General features: G+C 46.1%; 1 protein-coding gene across 2 annotated transcripts in view; it reads left to right on the forward strand.

The window, feature by feature from the left end:
• negr1 (neuronal growth regulator 1) overlaps window positions 1–16,610 on the forward strand; it is a 685,966-nt gene that overhangs the window by 612,073 nt on the left and 57,283 nt on the right. For both annotated transcript variants that reach the window (XM_078561247.1, XM_078561248.1), the window contains exon 6: window positions 4,026–4,177. In XM_078561247.1, the coding sequence (XP_078417373.1) occupies window positions 4,026–4,177 (152 nt within the window). The remainder of the gene's footprint in view (window positions 1–4,025; window positions 4,178–16,610) is intronic.

The raw sequence follows: 16,610 nt of genomic DNA on the forward strand, positions 1-16,610 counted from the left end.
AACGGAGACCATGGCACGCATTACCCCTTGGATCTCCATCAGATCCTCCCACACACCCTGCTAGACATTCAGCATCTGCTCCCTAATGGACACCTCCAGTGGCCCATCATCAGCCTTCAACTGAGCATTGTCCTGGTCCCCAGCAGTCCGACTGCCGGCGCCCTGGGTACTCTCTGCCTCTGCCTGCACCTCAAGCGAGTGTGAAGTGGCCTCACCAATGTGCACCGAGATACTAGCTGCCGAACTATTGCCCATCGAGGTGGTGGGAACTGCGCTGGTGCTTGCTTTAGAGAGCGGGTGTGACGCAGGTGCTTGGTGAGCATGGTGGTCCTCCAGGGTCAGGGGTAGCTCCTGGAGATCCTGCGCTTTGCTGCTTGGTGGAAAATCGAAGGGAGAAGGAGGACATGTCATTAGTTTAAGTCATGAAACTGTCACAATGCATGCCAGGCACCAGAGTGAGACAATGGAGATGTGCATCATGGTGCCGTCCTCTTTCACTGATCAATGAGGAATTCAGTCTGGAGGCTCCCACCAATGAAGAAACTACACAAGAATGTTTGAACCATCTAAAACTCTCACCTCAGTGCATTCCGCTCTTACCTTCATCTGACACCCCAGCCACACTGCAGCTGGTTGACCGAGGTGCATGGCGCCTCTCGAGCTCCAAGGCCTCCTGCTCGTACTGGGAGAGGATGAGGAGGTGTGGGGGTCCTCCGCCAGTCCGTGAGCTCTCAAAATTGTTATGGGATGTCTTCTGCTGAAAGGGCAGAGGAGCAATGATCAGTCCACTCTCTACCTGTAGCGCCATTGCAGCCTGGCCAACCCCAGCTGAGGGGCACCTTGCAGGGCAGATCAGAGTCATGGCCCTCAAGCCGCAAGGAACTCAGTCAAAGCATCCATGGCTCAGCCCCTTGGCCAGCTCAGGCATGATTGACAGTTGGCACTCAGACTCTAACACCCCTGAGCTCCATGCGGGGATGGCCAGCCCAAAACAATTCAACACACTGAGCCATGCCAGCATGGTACTCACCTTTCCTGAGTGCAACAGGTCATTGAAGCACTTCTGGCACTGCACCCAGGTGTGCTGCACCATGTCATGACTGCTCACCTGGGCTGCCACCTCCTCCCATGTCATCTTTGTGAGGTGCGGTGGCCTCCTCCTCCTAAATCTGGGGACAAAGGTGTCTCTTCTGGAGCCACCTCTTCTAGGAGGCCAGCGTGGCACTAGTCAGAGAAACAGGGGGCCGAGTGCCCAGCCTACCCCACCTCCTGCCTGGTCTCTGCATCCTCGTTTGCAGCCATGTTGCTGCTGCGACTCCGACGCGGGCAGCATCCCTCGGGCTGCCTGAGCCATTTTTGAACCGATTGCCGGGTTGCAATTGGGCCCGGAGGACAACAGGCCCCCGCCCTGCCCGCCCCTTCTCAAACATTTTCCAGCCGGTGTTCATGCTTAATTGGCCTGCCAGCATGAAATCGCGGTCCAGCCCTAATCGCGGGCAGCAGTCGACTTTCCGACCGCTCCCGCCTGCCCCACCGAGCCTGCCCGATGAGGGCAAAATTCTGCCTAAGGTCTCTCAACCAAAGACCAATAATTTACATTAGAAACACAATAACTGCTAGGAACGTAAAGCAGATTCATCAGCATTTGTAAAGAAAGATTTTGGTGTATGACATAAAGGTGACTGAAGAATCAGCTTTTAGATTGCAGGCAAGGGCAAATGAGAAGGGGGTTAAGTAGAGCCTTCAAATAGCCTATCTACTTTCATAGAGGTAGCTAATAAGTGTGATAGGGCCAGACTTTCAATCACCTGTGAGAGCGAGGTCAGGTGCAGTGCACTCTGAAAATAGCGCTCTTGGTTGGTGTGTCAGTCTTCCGACATGTCCGTGATGCGTTGGAATTTTTAAAAGAAGGGCAGTGGGCATTAGCTGGCAGCACACACACCTCCAATGTACTTGCTGTTAAGCTCATTGATGAGCTTGTTAACAGGTTGCAGAGGGACAGAATCAAATTTTCAATATCAATAATGGGAAGAGAAAATGGTCTGGGACACATTAGTGCATAGCTGTCGGGACCACAGCAGTGAGCCATTATTGATGGTGTCTGCTGTTGAAAACTCTTCTATAAAAAATGGATAGTCAAACTGAGGTGCTGATGCAGTCGCATAAAGTTGCCATCACCTGAGCAGAGTTTGACTTCTTGAGGAGTGAGAATTTAGGCACTTGTCTGGACAATGAGGCTGCTGGTCCTCAGCTCTTCTGCCTGCTTCATTCTTCAAGGTAAAGGCAAACCAATAATGGCTACCATCTGTCTTTTAAAAACACCATCCAGAGCAAGTTCTCATCTCCTTCCCACCCAGCACACCTAATTAGGCACCAAGCTCACCATCGGGCCAGTTAGGGCCTTTTCCAATAAAAATCATATCACATCACTGATGTGTGGGGTCGGGTCCAATGGGTTCCCAACTGCAAGTTAAAATCCAGCCCATAGTCTGGTAACAAATTTTAAAATACTAGATGCATTGTGAAGTCCTGCATACAAAGGTCAACAGAGACAGAGGATGGATAGGCAAAAGAGAATACTACAAATGCTGGAAATCTGAAATAAAAACAGTAAATGCTCTAATAGATAGGTAATTATTTACAAGAGCAAGGCATTGGAAACATAGACAGTTAGCCAGGTGAGGCTGAAGATGGAAATAAAAGAATGGAATGAAAGTGAAAAACTGTGCATTTGCAGCTCTCTTATTTCAGCTTTTGAAGATTTTCTCTTTCTACGTAGTGAAGCTCGATGTAATGCCCCTCCTTTTTCGATTAGGGACTTTACAGCTTTACAGACTTCCAGACTCAACATTGAGTTCAGCAATTTCAGATCACGAGTTAAATTCCACCCAGAAAATTTGAGTCCAGTTTAAGAAAGAATTGTTTTTAAAGCAGCAAAGGAGGTAAAATAAACTGTAAAATTAATTCTATTTGCTAAAAAGCTACAGCAAAATAAAATGCACAAAATCTGAATCATCAAAATCTGGGCTTTGTGCAGTTGAAACATAGCTCACATTTCTAATAACTGGGGAGAAAATTCATGGCCAGGATTTTTCCCTTGTCAGGCGGGCTCAGCAGGGACGGGCGGGAGCAGTCGGGAAGCTGACCGCCATCCACGAACGGGGCTGGACCATGATTTCACGCTGGCGAGCTAATTAAGGCCCGCCCAGCATGAAGCACGCACAGCAGCACTCAGCGCTGCCCCTGTGGAGGGGGGGAGGAGGGCAAGAGCGCAAGTTCACAGGTGCGCACAGGAAAAGCTTCCTGAGGCACAGGGAGATGAAGAGTTTTGAACATTAAAAATAAAGATTTTTAAGATGTTATAAAACATGCCCCTCATGTGACTCTGTCACATGAGCAGGCCTTTTCACCTGATCTTTTCGCCTGCTCGCCAATCGTAAGGTTGGACAAGCAGCGAAAAATTTCTTTCAATTATAACTTTAATGGCCTTAATAGGCCTTTTAATTGTCAGTGGGCGCGCTCCCAACTACTGTGCTCGCCCGCCGAGCGAAATATCGCGCAAGTGCACGATGACGTCGGGACGCTCACCCAACGTCATCACGCGTCATTTTATGCTCGGTTGGATCAGATACGCACTCGCCCGATGAGCGTCATATTCTGGCCCATGTCTAAGCAAAATAAACAATATATGATTCCAAAATAGTCTTTCTTGGAATTTTAAAACTATTATTTTTACAAAACTCACATTATATTCACTCAATAAAAGTTCTGTTTAGTGTTTTTGGTGTTCCCAGGAGGTATATTGTGGATGCTAAAAGGAGTTGCATAATTTAGTTGTGTACTTTGTGTCTTCCTCATTGTGCAGTGCTTCCCCCACCCCTACCCCACCACACTGTTAAAAATAATTATGTTTTCAGCTAGAATGTGTATTTAATTCAGTACACACAGCTTATGTCGGGTGGAAAGGCTGTGATTGCTTTGCCTTGTTTTTTTAATCACCTTACTTGTTTCTGTCAATTCATTAGGTTGGCCTCTGGCAGGCAAGGGATTCAAATCACGAACTTCAGTACCAGATCTATTCTCACTGTTACCAACATTACAGAGGATCACTATGGCAACTATACATGCGTGGCTGTTAATAAGCTAGGGACAAGTAGTGCCAGTCATTTTCTACACAGTAAGTCTTGTGAAAGATTCCTGCATTTATTATTTCAAAATGAGATGGGCATAAAAGAGCTACATTTGTGAGCTTTCCATTTTATTTCACAAACGTCATTGTGTTTCGATATTTGTGTCAAGATCTACCTATGTAATTCCAGTTAACCATTCTTCCTTTAGTTAATTTACCAATTAAATCAGCACAGCTCCCTAATGGATTAATCAATAAATGTGATCCCTCCAGCAGTTGATTAAACTGCACGAGCTTAACATCCAGACTCACATAGGAGAAATGGCTAGTCAGTGCTATAGGACATTTGACTCCCTCCCCAGCACCCTCCGCCCACCGCCAACGCTGGCCCACATGGTATCACATCCCAGTATGAATCAGCAGTTACAGAAAGGAGGCAAGTAAATTGGGATGGAAAAAAGAAGCTAAACCATTTTGTTCTTATTTTTATGTTATGCTCAAACATGGTTCAAAAAAATAAGTGGCTTCGGGGGTAATTGGATGATTCACATGTTCAGATTCTTCCCAACCTCCTAAGGTGTCTGATTAAAAGCCGTGCTTTTTCAGTCTTCTTAGGGATTTCCATTCTTACTGTGGATTCCAGCTAACTTGAGGCCAGAGAATAATTGCTGAATATAGCATGCAGCTAGTAGATGCCTGGGAGAATTATGTTGTGCTCACATAGTCTGGCTTTCAATGGCCTACTCTGCATACATGGCATCACTAACAAAACTATTGTTTCAGTAACAGAATTAGAGCTGAATTTGGAGGGTGGAGGAGGGGAAAGGAAACATGCAATCCATTATAGATGCCCGCTTCAAGCAGACATCAAAATTCTTCCCCAATAATTCCTCAGCATTTTATCCTATAGCCAAGGGTAGATTCTCCTCTTCCTGCTGTCTCCAGTCTTTACAACCTTCTAAGAACCATTTCACTGCCTGAATTTCTCCAGTTTACACAGGTCTCAGTTTAATTTTTAAAAGCCTGATTGCAATATTAGCTTTTTGTCAAAACTGACTGCCCTTCCTCCCCAAGAGTATAACCCACTAGCCCAACTTGGCAGTAAGTTCAAGTTCAAATGCATAGAGTTGTTGCGTAGCAATGAGGGTGGATAGTTGCTTGAATGTCATATTATCTTGTCATTATCTCTAGACACCCTATCTGAAATCTAATATACACCTGCCAGCCATGCAGTGCTGTAAATTTAACCTCTTGAGAGCTAAATTTTGCTCAATAGTAACATTTTTAACATCATTACACCATCGTCCTCCCATGGCTGCAGTCTAAAATAACAAATGGAGCAGTGCAAATAAGTTTCATTTTTTAGTGGAGTAGAGAAATGTCTAAGAGATAATCACATACTGTGGGGTAAATAATCTGATGCTTTAAGCAAGACTTTAGTCTGCATCCTGTAGGCTACTGAGGATTGCTGCCATGCTCAGCGAATTGTGCAGTATTTGGATGGAGGTCCTGCTGAGCATTACTTCCATTCATTATGAACAAACATTACTTGGGGATGTTTGGTTCCATTTTGAAAGTGGGCCCAATATCAGCAGCACAAATACCACTGCAAGTGTCCTTCTCAAGAGAAGGACATCAGTGACACCAAAAAAGCAGCTCAATCAAATTAAAATTTCATGCATGGAATATTACATTTGATCCTCATCACTGATGAGCCAAACAGTGTCCTATGTTGTCACAAAAGACATTGAACAAACCGGTGGAGGCCATGTGATCCCACTCCAAGGTCGCCTGGGCACAGGGGCTTGGAACAACGGCAAGCAATCAGAGCTCCCTATGATACTATGTATCTTGGACCTACAGATGATAGTTTTTGCCAAACCCAGGAAATCCAGTCTGCTCTTCCTACTGTACACATAGATGAGAAATGTTGCTGTGAAGTACAGCCAAAAAAAACAGTCCTTTAATTGGAAAGGGGGTGCAACCTCTGGTATTATAATATATGATCATAGGAAATAGGAGCAGGAATAGGCCATTCAGCCCATCGAGCCCGCTCTGGCATTTAATAAGATCATGGCTGATTTGATTGTGGCTTTAACTCCACTTTCCTGCCTGCCCCCCATAACCCTTGACTCCCTTGTTGATCAAACATCTGTCTAACTATGACCCAGCCTCCAGTGCTCTCTCTGGACGAGAACTCTAAAAACTAATGACCCTCTGAGAGATGAAATACCCCATCATCTGTCTTAAATGAGAGACCCCTTATTTGTATACATAAGTGCTAGTTCTAGATTTCCCCACAAGAGGTAGCATCCTCCCAGTATCCATCCTGTTAAGCCCCCTCAGAAACATATATATTTTAATATGATTACCTTCATTCTTCTAAACTCCAATGAGTAAAGGCCCAACCTGCTCAACCTTTCCCCATAAGATGACGCCTTCATTCCATGAATCAGCCCCTTCTCTGAGCCACTTCCAATGCAAGTATATCACCTCTTAGGTGACAAGGCCAAAATTGTACACAGGTGCGATCTCACCGATTCCCTGTACAGCTGAGCAAGACTTCCCTAGTTTTATACTCCATTCCCCCTTACAATAAAGGCCATCATTCCATTTGCCTTCCTAATTATTTGCTGTATCTGCATGCTGACTTTTTGTGATTCATGTACAATACAACCAGATTCCTTTGTACTGCAACATTCTGCAGTCTCTCCACTTAAATAACATTCTGCTTTTCTATTCTTTATGTCAAAGCAAACAACCTTACATTTTCTCACATTATGCTCCATCTGTCCATTTTTTTTTCAATTCACTTAAACTGCCTTTCTGCCTTTGCAGACTCTTTGTATCCTCCTCACAACTTCTTTACCTACCTATCTGCAAATTTGGCTACAATTCAGTCAGTCCCTTCATCCATGTTATTAATATAGATTGTAAATAGTTGAATACCCAGTATTGAGCCCTGTGGCACTCCACTAGTTGCATTTGCCAACCTGAAAATGACCCACTTCTCCAGACTCTCTGCTTCCTGTGAGTTAGACAATCCTCTAACCACGCTAATATCTCACCCCCAACATCACAAGCTCTGATCTAATGCAGTAACTTTTTATGTGGCACCTCATCAAATGCCTTTTGGAAATTCAAATGCACTACATCTACTGATTCCCCTTTGTCCACCTTGCTTCTTACATCCTGAAGCAATTTTCATAAATTTGTCAAGCACGATTTTCTTTCACAAACCATGTTGACTTTGCCTAATTGTATTATGATGTTCTAAATGTCCTGTTCCTCTCTCCTTAATAATGGATTCTAGCATTTTCCCAGTGACAGATGTTAGATTAACTGGCCTAGCCTAACTAAATAATGTTATCTTGAATGCAAAATGTTCATGCAGCCTGACTGAAACTGTAGTTGTCAATATGAGTAGGAATTTCATAAACATGCAGAGGGTGGTACTTCAACTCACCTCTGGTTTAATAGCCTCGAACCATAACCACAACACTATCACACCCTGGGAAAATGCATGGTAAAGTCCCAAACAGGAGCCTTTTTGAGATGATCATTTCAAAGGATTTTCCCTCTGCTTTCTGGATTAAACCATGTAGGAAATGTTTATCTAATAAAACAGAGAACTGAAAGTGACAGTTTTAAGAAAAGAGTTCAGCAAACTGGAAGATCTTTAAAAATAGATCAGTAAAATGTCTCCCTAGCGTCAACATTCATTCACACGCTGGATGCAGCTACCTGTTACCTTAATGCAGAAAACAAGCCAACCACAATATATGGTGCTTTGACTAACACCAGATGAAAGAAGGCATGCCAAGGAGATCAATGAGCAGCACAACTGGATATTTTCCATTTGCCAAGATGCCATCAGCCACAGCTGCAGGTCATGGACTACCTACCTGGAAGTGGCTACTGATAATTGCCTCTGCAGGATCCAGGTCAGCATTTGTTGGTTTTCAAGGCCACCATCAGCTGAACTGCACCATATTTAGGCCCACTTTGGACCTAGCTGAAAAGGATAGAACAGGGCATGGTGAAAAGCTAGAAATTGTGGAAGTCCAAGGAAACTTGGCGAACCTGGTGCATAGATCATTAAAATGTAATGCTCAGGTGCAGAAAATAATCAAAAGACTATTAGAATGCTGGCCTTTATATCAAGAGAACTAGAATACAATGTGGTAGAAGTCATGTTTGAGCTATACAAAGCCCTGGCCAGACCATACCTAGAGCACTGTGAGCAGTTCTGTGCACTGCAGTTTAGGAAGAATATAGTGTATTGTAGGGAGTGCGGCATAGATTCACAAGAACAATACCTGAATTCGAAAAGATTATAAAAACTGGGGTTGTATTCCATTTCCCAGTTAACTGCTGGTTGTACAGCCATACAGCAGCCTGAAAGGTACAGTGCAGGCCTTGTTCTTTGATAAATAATCCGTGTGCGTGGCTGTACAAGAAATGTAAGGAGAGCATGGACAAAAAAAGGGGACATGTGCAACAACTAAGCTTTAAAGGGACATTGGCTGTATTCCCTGGAATTTAGAAGGTTAAAGGATAATTTGATCAAAGTTTTCAAAATATTAAGAGGAACAGATGCAGGTAAGTGAAAGAAAACTGTTTCTGTTAATTAGGCTGGGATAGCGATAGTATAAAGAGAAAGGCAGGTGTTTCTAGAGTGTGTTGAGGAGAATCTACATTAGTATATTTCTACTGCAACAAAGAAGGAGGAATTATTGAATCTGGATCTGGAGAAAGAGGTGGGTCAAATAATCAAATATCAGTAGAGGAACATTTAGGGGACAGTGATCATAGCACCATAAGGCTTAGATTAGCTATGGAAAAGGACAAGGAGCAATCTGGAGTAAAAAAATAATTAATTGAGGGAGGGCCAACTTCATTGGGGCGAGAACAGATCTGGCCCAGGTAAATTGGAATCAAAGATTGGCAGACAAAATTGTAATGGAACAATGAGAAGTCAAGATATGTTCCCAGGAGGGAGAAAGATAGGGCAATCTAGAGCTCCCTGGATGATGAAAGCGATAGAGAGTAAGATGAAGCAGAAAAAGGGTGCATATGACAGATCAGATGGATAATACAGGTGAGAACCAGGCTCAATATAGAAGATTCAGAGGGGAAGTGTAAAAAGAAAGAAGGGAAGCAAAGAGAGACTATGAGAAAAGACTGGCAGCTAACATAAAAGGGAATCCAAAAGTCTCCTATAAGCATATAGATAGGAAAAGGATGATAAAAGGAAGGGTGAGGCTGATTAGAGACCTAAAAGGGGATTGAGTCAGCGGGCCTGGCTGAGGTACTAAGCGGGTACTTTACATTTGTCTTTACCAAGGAAGAAGATGCTGCCAAAGTCATAGTGAAAGAGGAAGTAGTTGAGACACTAGATCACCTAAAAATTGATAAAGAGGAGGTATTGGATAGGCTGGCTCTACTGAAAGTTGATATGTCAGCAGAGCCAGATGAAATCCATCCAAGGAGGCACTGGCCATAATCTTCCAATCCTCCTTAGATACAGGAGTGGTACCAGGGGACTGGAGAATTGCAAATGTTACACCCTTGTTCAAAAAAGGATGTAAGGATAAGGCCAATAACTACAGGTTAGTCAGTTTAACCTTGGTGGTGGGTAAGCTCTTAGAAACAATAATTCAGGAAAACATTAACTGTCACTTGGGACAAATGTGGATTAATTAAGGAAAGCCAACATGGATTTGTTAAACAAGGCCCAGGAGAGAAGGGAAGCACAAGGTGCAAAACACCAGGGACCCTGACCTCAAGGGAATGGAGCTCTGTGCCCAACTGGCAGCACCACCCCTCTGTGCAGGCGGCATATGGCCATATCCACAGGCTTCACTGAATGCCCCAACTCTAAAGCCCAGCTGCTGTCCCTATTTGGATAGAGCTCCTGGACACAGCATTCTAACTGGCCACCTCCAGGGAAATCCACCCGACAGGCGCACCAGTGCCAGTGCATCACCCTCTCCCAGGCCTTGGCCAGAGCCTACAGGTAGCTCAGGTGAAGAGGATGCAGCACTGGAACTACCTTGGGCCAATGCTACAAGGATGCAGATGAAGTTGGCCTCCACCTCAATCCGCATGGGTGCAGGTAGGCCACAAATAGCAACCTCCCCACCCCCACCCAAGAAAATCACAAAGCCTCACTTTTAGCCCAATTTATTGGAGGAATTAAACTAAAAAGAATTGATCAATTTGAAAATGCTGAAAGGGAGAAAAATCAGCTTGAATTTCCAAAAAAGTGTTGATTAATTATAGGTTTCAATGATTGGGAGAAATTGAAAGAAAATAATTGATTCATCAATGAAAAGTTATTTACACAGATTTAGCTTAGTTTTCAAAGTGGAAGCTTATTATATTGTATTCTAATAATAATACTATTATATTATGTGGCTGTATAACGCTGATGGTTGACATATGTGTTAGTCGAATTAACAAAGTACTGGAGGAAATGGGAAAGAAATACCTTGAGCCTGGGAAACAAAAAACAACTTAAGCAGTTTCCTGCACAAACCCCAGGAAAGGGTAGAAAGATCAATCACGTTCTCCTCAAAGCTTGTTGTTCAATGCTGCATTTCAGGTTGAACCCATTTCCGAGCCTTGTTTTTGTATTAATTTCGCCGAGACCAGAGGCAAACAGGTCGGTGTTAGTTTAACCCAACTCCTTGGCTCGGCCCCAGTCCCCTCCCCTTTCTTGATGACCAGAACTAGAGGCCTAGTCTGTCTCTCTCTAGCTCTGCTTCTTAAGTGAAAAAGTTTTTATTAGTTAGCTCTGCTGCTTGGCACTTTTTAATGGTCACTTTCATTAATTATGCATTATTTTAATTATCAGTTTATTGCTGTGACCTGTTTTTTTTGCTCAGCAAGTTGTTTATGTTTTCTTCATATCTTAACTTTTTCTACATTCATGTTTAATGTTGTGCAAAACCAGATCTCAGGCAGCTGCTGCTGGGTTTCTTACTGAGGAGGAATGAGAGGCTTACAAGAAGCCTGTTTGTTTTTTGGAGGGCTGGCAAAAGGGATATTTTTCACAACTGGCAGCATCTGCGCAGAGAGAAACCCTTCGTCAGAGCTAGTGCAGACCCAGGACCTGAAGCATTGACTCTGTTTCTCCCTCCATTGATGCTACCTGGCCTGCTGAGTATTTCCAGCATTTTCTATTTATATTTCAGCTTTCCAGCATCTGCAGTACTTTGCTCTCCTATTACATGCTCCATGCTGGGTATTTTTAAGTGTGGTTAGTTTCAATTTAAAATCAGAAAGTATTTATCAATCAAAGCAAAGTGTAATTTTTCTGTCAACAAAGCAGGTGAATTAGTCGGTAATAATTTACTGGAAGATATTACCATTTTTAAACTTGGAAGTGAAACCAGGAGTCATGCGTTAATCAAATATGTCACTGATAGTTCAAGATGTTCTCATTTGTACATGCGATTGTTGTTTGCGGTGCTTGTGAGGTTCAAATCTTTTGGATGTTGTTGTCTGGATATTGCACAGGGCCAGGTTCAAAGAAGTGGAGCTGGTTGCATAGTATGACTGACCGAGTTGTATATGATTATCTGACAAAGCTGCGGTTGTAAAGTGTATCATACTGAAACCTGGGGCAGAATTTTACATCCCCCGGGTGGGCACGTGCCCAACCCAATCGGGAGTAAAATAGTATGCGATGATGTCGGGGGAGCATCCTGATGTCATCACGCACTCGCGCGATATTTCGCTTGGTGGGTGCACGCAGGTGCCGGAGCAGCATCCGCCATTAATTAAGCGGACACTTAAGGCCCTTATGAGTCCAATTGAATGTGATCTTTCCTTACCGATGCGATTTCCAGCTCGTTGCATGGGCAAAACGGGCAGGTGGCCAGCCGACAGTTTCACTAACTTCATCCAAGTGCGGGATAAAAAGGATCAGTAGCATTGCCAGTGAGAGTAGTGAGGTGTTTTGGAGATAGTTTGCTGCTGGTTGCTTATTGGTACTTGGCAGCCTCATCTCTGTCAGCCATCTTAGCCTCATCAGGGCTTCATTCTTATCATTTCCAGGCTTACTTTCAGGACTCATTGCTGTCTGCCAGGTCCTTGGAGGATTCAAACCTGTGGAGCCTTCCCTTAACCTGATAATGGGGATTGTGGGCTCCACTGGAGGCACCTCCTCTGAGGAGGAAGAGAGGAGCAGAAGGGAGAGGAGGTCTCATGTCCCTGTACAACTTCCAGGGGAGGGACCTGTGGGAGGAGAGGCACAGGCACTAGCCGCGCAGGGCCAGTAGGTAGCCCAAGGCTGAAGGGGCCGCAGAAGATTTCACTATCCTGCTGCCAGCGTTTACAGGCAGTGATGCAGCTACCTCAATATGTTCAAGGTGCTATACTAAAGGAGGCTCCGCCTCTCAAGGGAGAGTGTGACCTCCATTTGCCAGATGATTGGGCCTGAGGTCAGCTCCAACTGTGTGGGTGGACACCCCATGCCAGTGGCTCTGAAGGGGTCACAGCAGCCCTCAAATTCCATGCCTCAGGTTCTTTCCAGGGCTGAGTGGGGGATCTTTGTGGAGTCTCCCAATTAGCTGTCCATAGTTGCGTCAAGCTGGTGACAGAAGCTCTGTTCAGGCGGGTACAGCCAGGCAGAGCGAGCCAGAGGCTTTTCCGTGATTGCTGGGTTCCCCCACGTCCAGGGTGTAATCAACTACACACATGTGGCCATCAAGGCACCAGCGGGTGAGCCCGGTGCCTTTGTCAACAGGAAGGGATTTCACTCCATGAATGTGCAGATAGTGTGTGACCACAGGAAGCAGATTCTGCAAGTCTGTACAAGGTACCCTGGCAGCTCCCATGACACCTACATCCTGAGACACTCCCAGTTGCCGAGGCTCTTCAGTGTTCCAGCTCGACTGGATGGATGGCTGCTGAGTGACAAGGGCTATCTGTTGAAGAGGTTGCTCATGACACCTCTCCGCCACGCAAGAACAGAGACAGAGAAGTGTTACAATATGAGTCATACCTCCACAAGGGCAGTGGTATGAGAATTATAGGTCTTCTCAAGATGCGCTTCCGATGCCTGGACCATTCAGGGGGTGCACTGCAATACCCCCCCAGAGCTGGTTTCACTGATAGTGGTTGCATGCTGTGCTCTCCACAATCTGGCACCGGAAAAGGGGGACCCACTGGAGGAAGAGGATCTTGACGCAGTTGCACAGGATGCAGGTGATGAATTCAGTAGTGAGTCAGAAGAGGATCACGGTGAGGAGAACACTGAGGGCATGGAGGCAGACCTCGGTAATGTCCAGGGAGGCAGGGACGCCTGGATCCAACGCTCCTTCAGCTAGGCTACCAAAGATCAGCTTCAAACGCATGCCAGGGCTGCCACCTCCAACCTGGATGTCTGAAAGGGCCCGTTCATTTGAACATAAAGAACACTCAGTGCCTGTACAATAAAGCTCAGAGCCACTTACATCCAGCATTACATACAGGCGCTCCCTGCACCAATAAAACAAAAAGGTGAAGCATACTCAGGCCATGATAACAAAAGCAACATCTATCTCATTTTGACAATTCCAAACTATTTACATAAACTTCCCTGGTCTTCATTCCCAGACCAGTATAGATGAAGTAAACATAAATTAACATAAAATCGTCCGTGACCTGTCCTTCTTGTGCTCACGGTGCATTTAACCTATGCTTGTGAGTGCTATGTCTAGGTGCTCCCTCCTCGCTGTCACCAGCATTGGAGACAGCCTGCTGACCCTGCTGTCTACTTGGCCTTGATGACCTTGGCAGTCATCCTCTGGCCAGTGGAGCCTGTGCTAGCCCTGCCTGGGAGGGAGTGGCCAGTGCCATGGCTGGCATCTCCCCAGTTGCTGTATCCTCATCAAATGCCACAGTCACTGGCGGAGGAGCTGCTGCCGTCATCCAAAGTGACCTGAGAGGAGCTGTTAGATATGACAGGCAGCTCGTGCACCAACGTGATGTTACTCTGGACCTCCCTGCACACCATTGATAGATGGGCACCTAGCTGGGATACCAGGTGCCCCATCCATCTCCCACATTGACACTGACCACCTGAGGTCATGCTCTGCATGGTGTCCCCCACAACAGAGACCAAGGCACGCATACCCTCATGGATCTCCACCAGATCTTCCCGCACATCTCGCTGGATATCCAACATCTGCTGCCGAATGGACGACTCCAGAGGCTCATCATCTGCTTTGACTGAGCATCGTCCTGGTGCCCAGCAGTCCTCTGACTGCTGGTGCCCCGAGCACTCTCTGCCTCTGCCTGCACCTCAAGCAATTGTGAAGCGCCCCACCAATGTGCACCAAGATACTAGCCACCACTCTAATGCCCACCGAGGTGCTGGTATCTGTGCTGGTGCCTGCTTCAGAGGGCGGGTGTGATGCAGCTGCAATGATGCTCTGTGGTCCTCTGGTGTAAGGGGTGGCCCTTTGGGGTCTGGAGATCGAACGCCTGCTGACAAGCCTAAAAGGAAAAAGAAGGACATGTCATTAGTTAAAGTCATCACACTGTCACTGTGCATGCCAGGCACCCTGGTGAGACAATGGAGATCTGCTTCGTGGTGCCATCATCTTCCAATGATCAATGGGGACTCCAGGTTCGAGGCTCACATCAATGAAAGGTCTACACTAGAATGGTTGCACAAGCTGAAATTCTCACCTCTGTGCACTGCACTCTTACCTTCGCCTGGCATCCCCGCCTCTCCATGCCCAGCTGCACGTGGTGGGGTGTGCTAGCTCTTGAGCTCCAGGGTATCTTGCTCGTATCTCAAGAGGTTTGGGAGGCTAGCAGGGCCTCCGCCACTTCACTACCTTTCTATTTTATTGTGGGCTGTCTTCTCCAGAAACAACAGAGGAGCATTGATTAGTCCACTCTGTACCTGCAGCACCATTGCAGCCTGGCCAACCCCAGCTGAGGAACACCTCGCAGGGCACTTCGGAGTTGTAGCCCTCGAGCTGCAAGGCCCTCAGTCCAAGCAGGCAGGGCTCACCCCCTTGGCCAGCTCTGGTGTGCTTGACAGTTGGCACTCAGACTCTAGCACCTCTGAGGTCCACGGGGAAGGGGGGGTGGGGGGCAGCCAGTTCTGAACACATCTACACACTGACCCATGCCAACACGGCGCTCAATCTTCCTGAGTGCAGCAGGTCATTGAAACACTCATGGCACTGGACCCAGGAGCGCCGCACCACATCATGGCTGCTCAGCATTGCTGCCACCTTCTCCCATGCCCTCTTGGTGAGGTGCGGTGGTCTCCTACTCCCATTTCTGGGGACTAGAGTGTCCCTCCTGGCAGCCGCCTCCTCCAGGAGGATGACAAGGCTCTCATTAGAAAAGCAGGGGGCCGAGTACCCACCCGACCTGCCCTCCTGCTTGTGTCCATCTACACTCAGGTCCATCGTGAAAATTCAGAGGATGTCCTCCGTGGCAGCCTTTCAGGGGCTGCCTGGACCATTTTTAAACTGGCCATTGGGCTCGGCGGCCGACAGGCCCCCGCCCCCGCTTGGCCCTTCCCGGCCAGTGCGGAGCCACGTTTCATGCCGGAGAGGCCTTAATTTGCCTGCCAGTGTGAAATCGTGGTCAGAGCCCAATTATGGGCGACGGTCCGTTTCACAGCTGTTCCCAGGCCTGCCTGCCGCAGGGAAAATCCTGCCCCTGAGCTTTCAATGGGCTTTATAAATAGAGGCATAGTGTACAAAAGCCAAGAAGTTTTGCTGAACCTATATAAAACAGTTTGACACCACTGTGGCTATGGTTTCCAATTCTGAGCACCCGAAAGATGTGATGGCTTTGTAGAGGGTTTGGAAGAGATTCACTAGAATGGCTCCAAGGTTGAGAGATTACAGAGAAACTGGGATGTTCTCCTTAGAACCAAAAAGCTTGAGGGAATTTAATGCAGATGCATAAAATTATGAAGGGTTTAGATAGACAAAATAGAAACTGTTTCCAATGGCTGAAGGATCTATAATCAGGTGGCCCAGATTTAACTTCACTTAAGTTGATTGACAATAGGACCAGATGTGACACAAGGAAGAGCTTTTACATAAAGAGTGATTAAGATTTGGAATGCACCCCCTCCCTGATAGTGCGGTGGATACATAGTCAAATAGGTGTTCAAAAGGAAATCCGATAAATACATGGAGAAAAAAGTTATAGAGAAAAAGCTGGTGGGAGGGGATGGTAGGACTGACGAGATTTCTCTTTGAAAGAACTGACATAGACTCAATGGGCTGAATGGCATCCTTCTTTGCTGCACTATCCTATTCTAGTTTATAGGATCCAAAGCTTTGAAAAGTATCATGAAGGGTCTTGATGGAAGCTGTTGAGGGTTAAAGAGTGGGGGATGAGGGGCCCAGAAACAGGAGAAGCACCAGGGCCATGATTTCTCCTCATGGCCCTTTTGTTAAGGGCAAATTGTGTTTGACTAGCTTGCTCGAGGTTTTGATGATCTAATGGAGAG

The sequence above is a fragment of the Cetorhinus maximus genome, chromosome 17 (genome assembly GCF_964194155.1).
Source record: "Cetorhinus maximus chromosome 17, sCetMax3.hap1.1, whole genome shotgun sequence".
NCBI classification, from domain to species: Eukaryota; Metazoa; Chordata; class Chondrichthyes; order Lamniformes; family Cetorhinidae; genus Cetorhinus; species Cetorhinus maximus.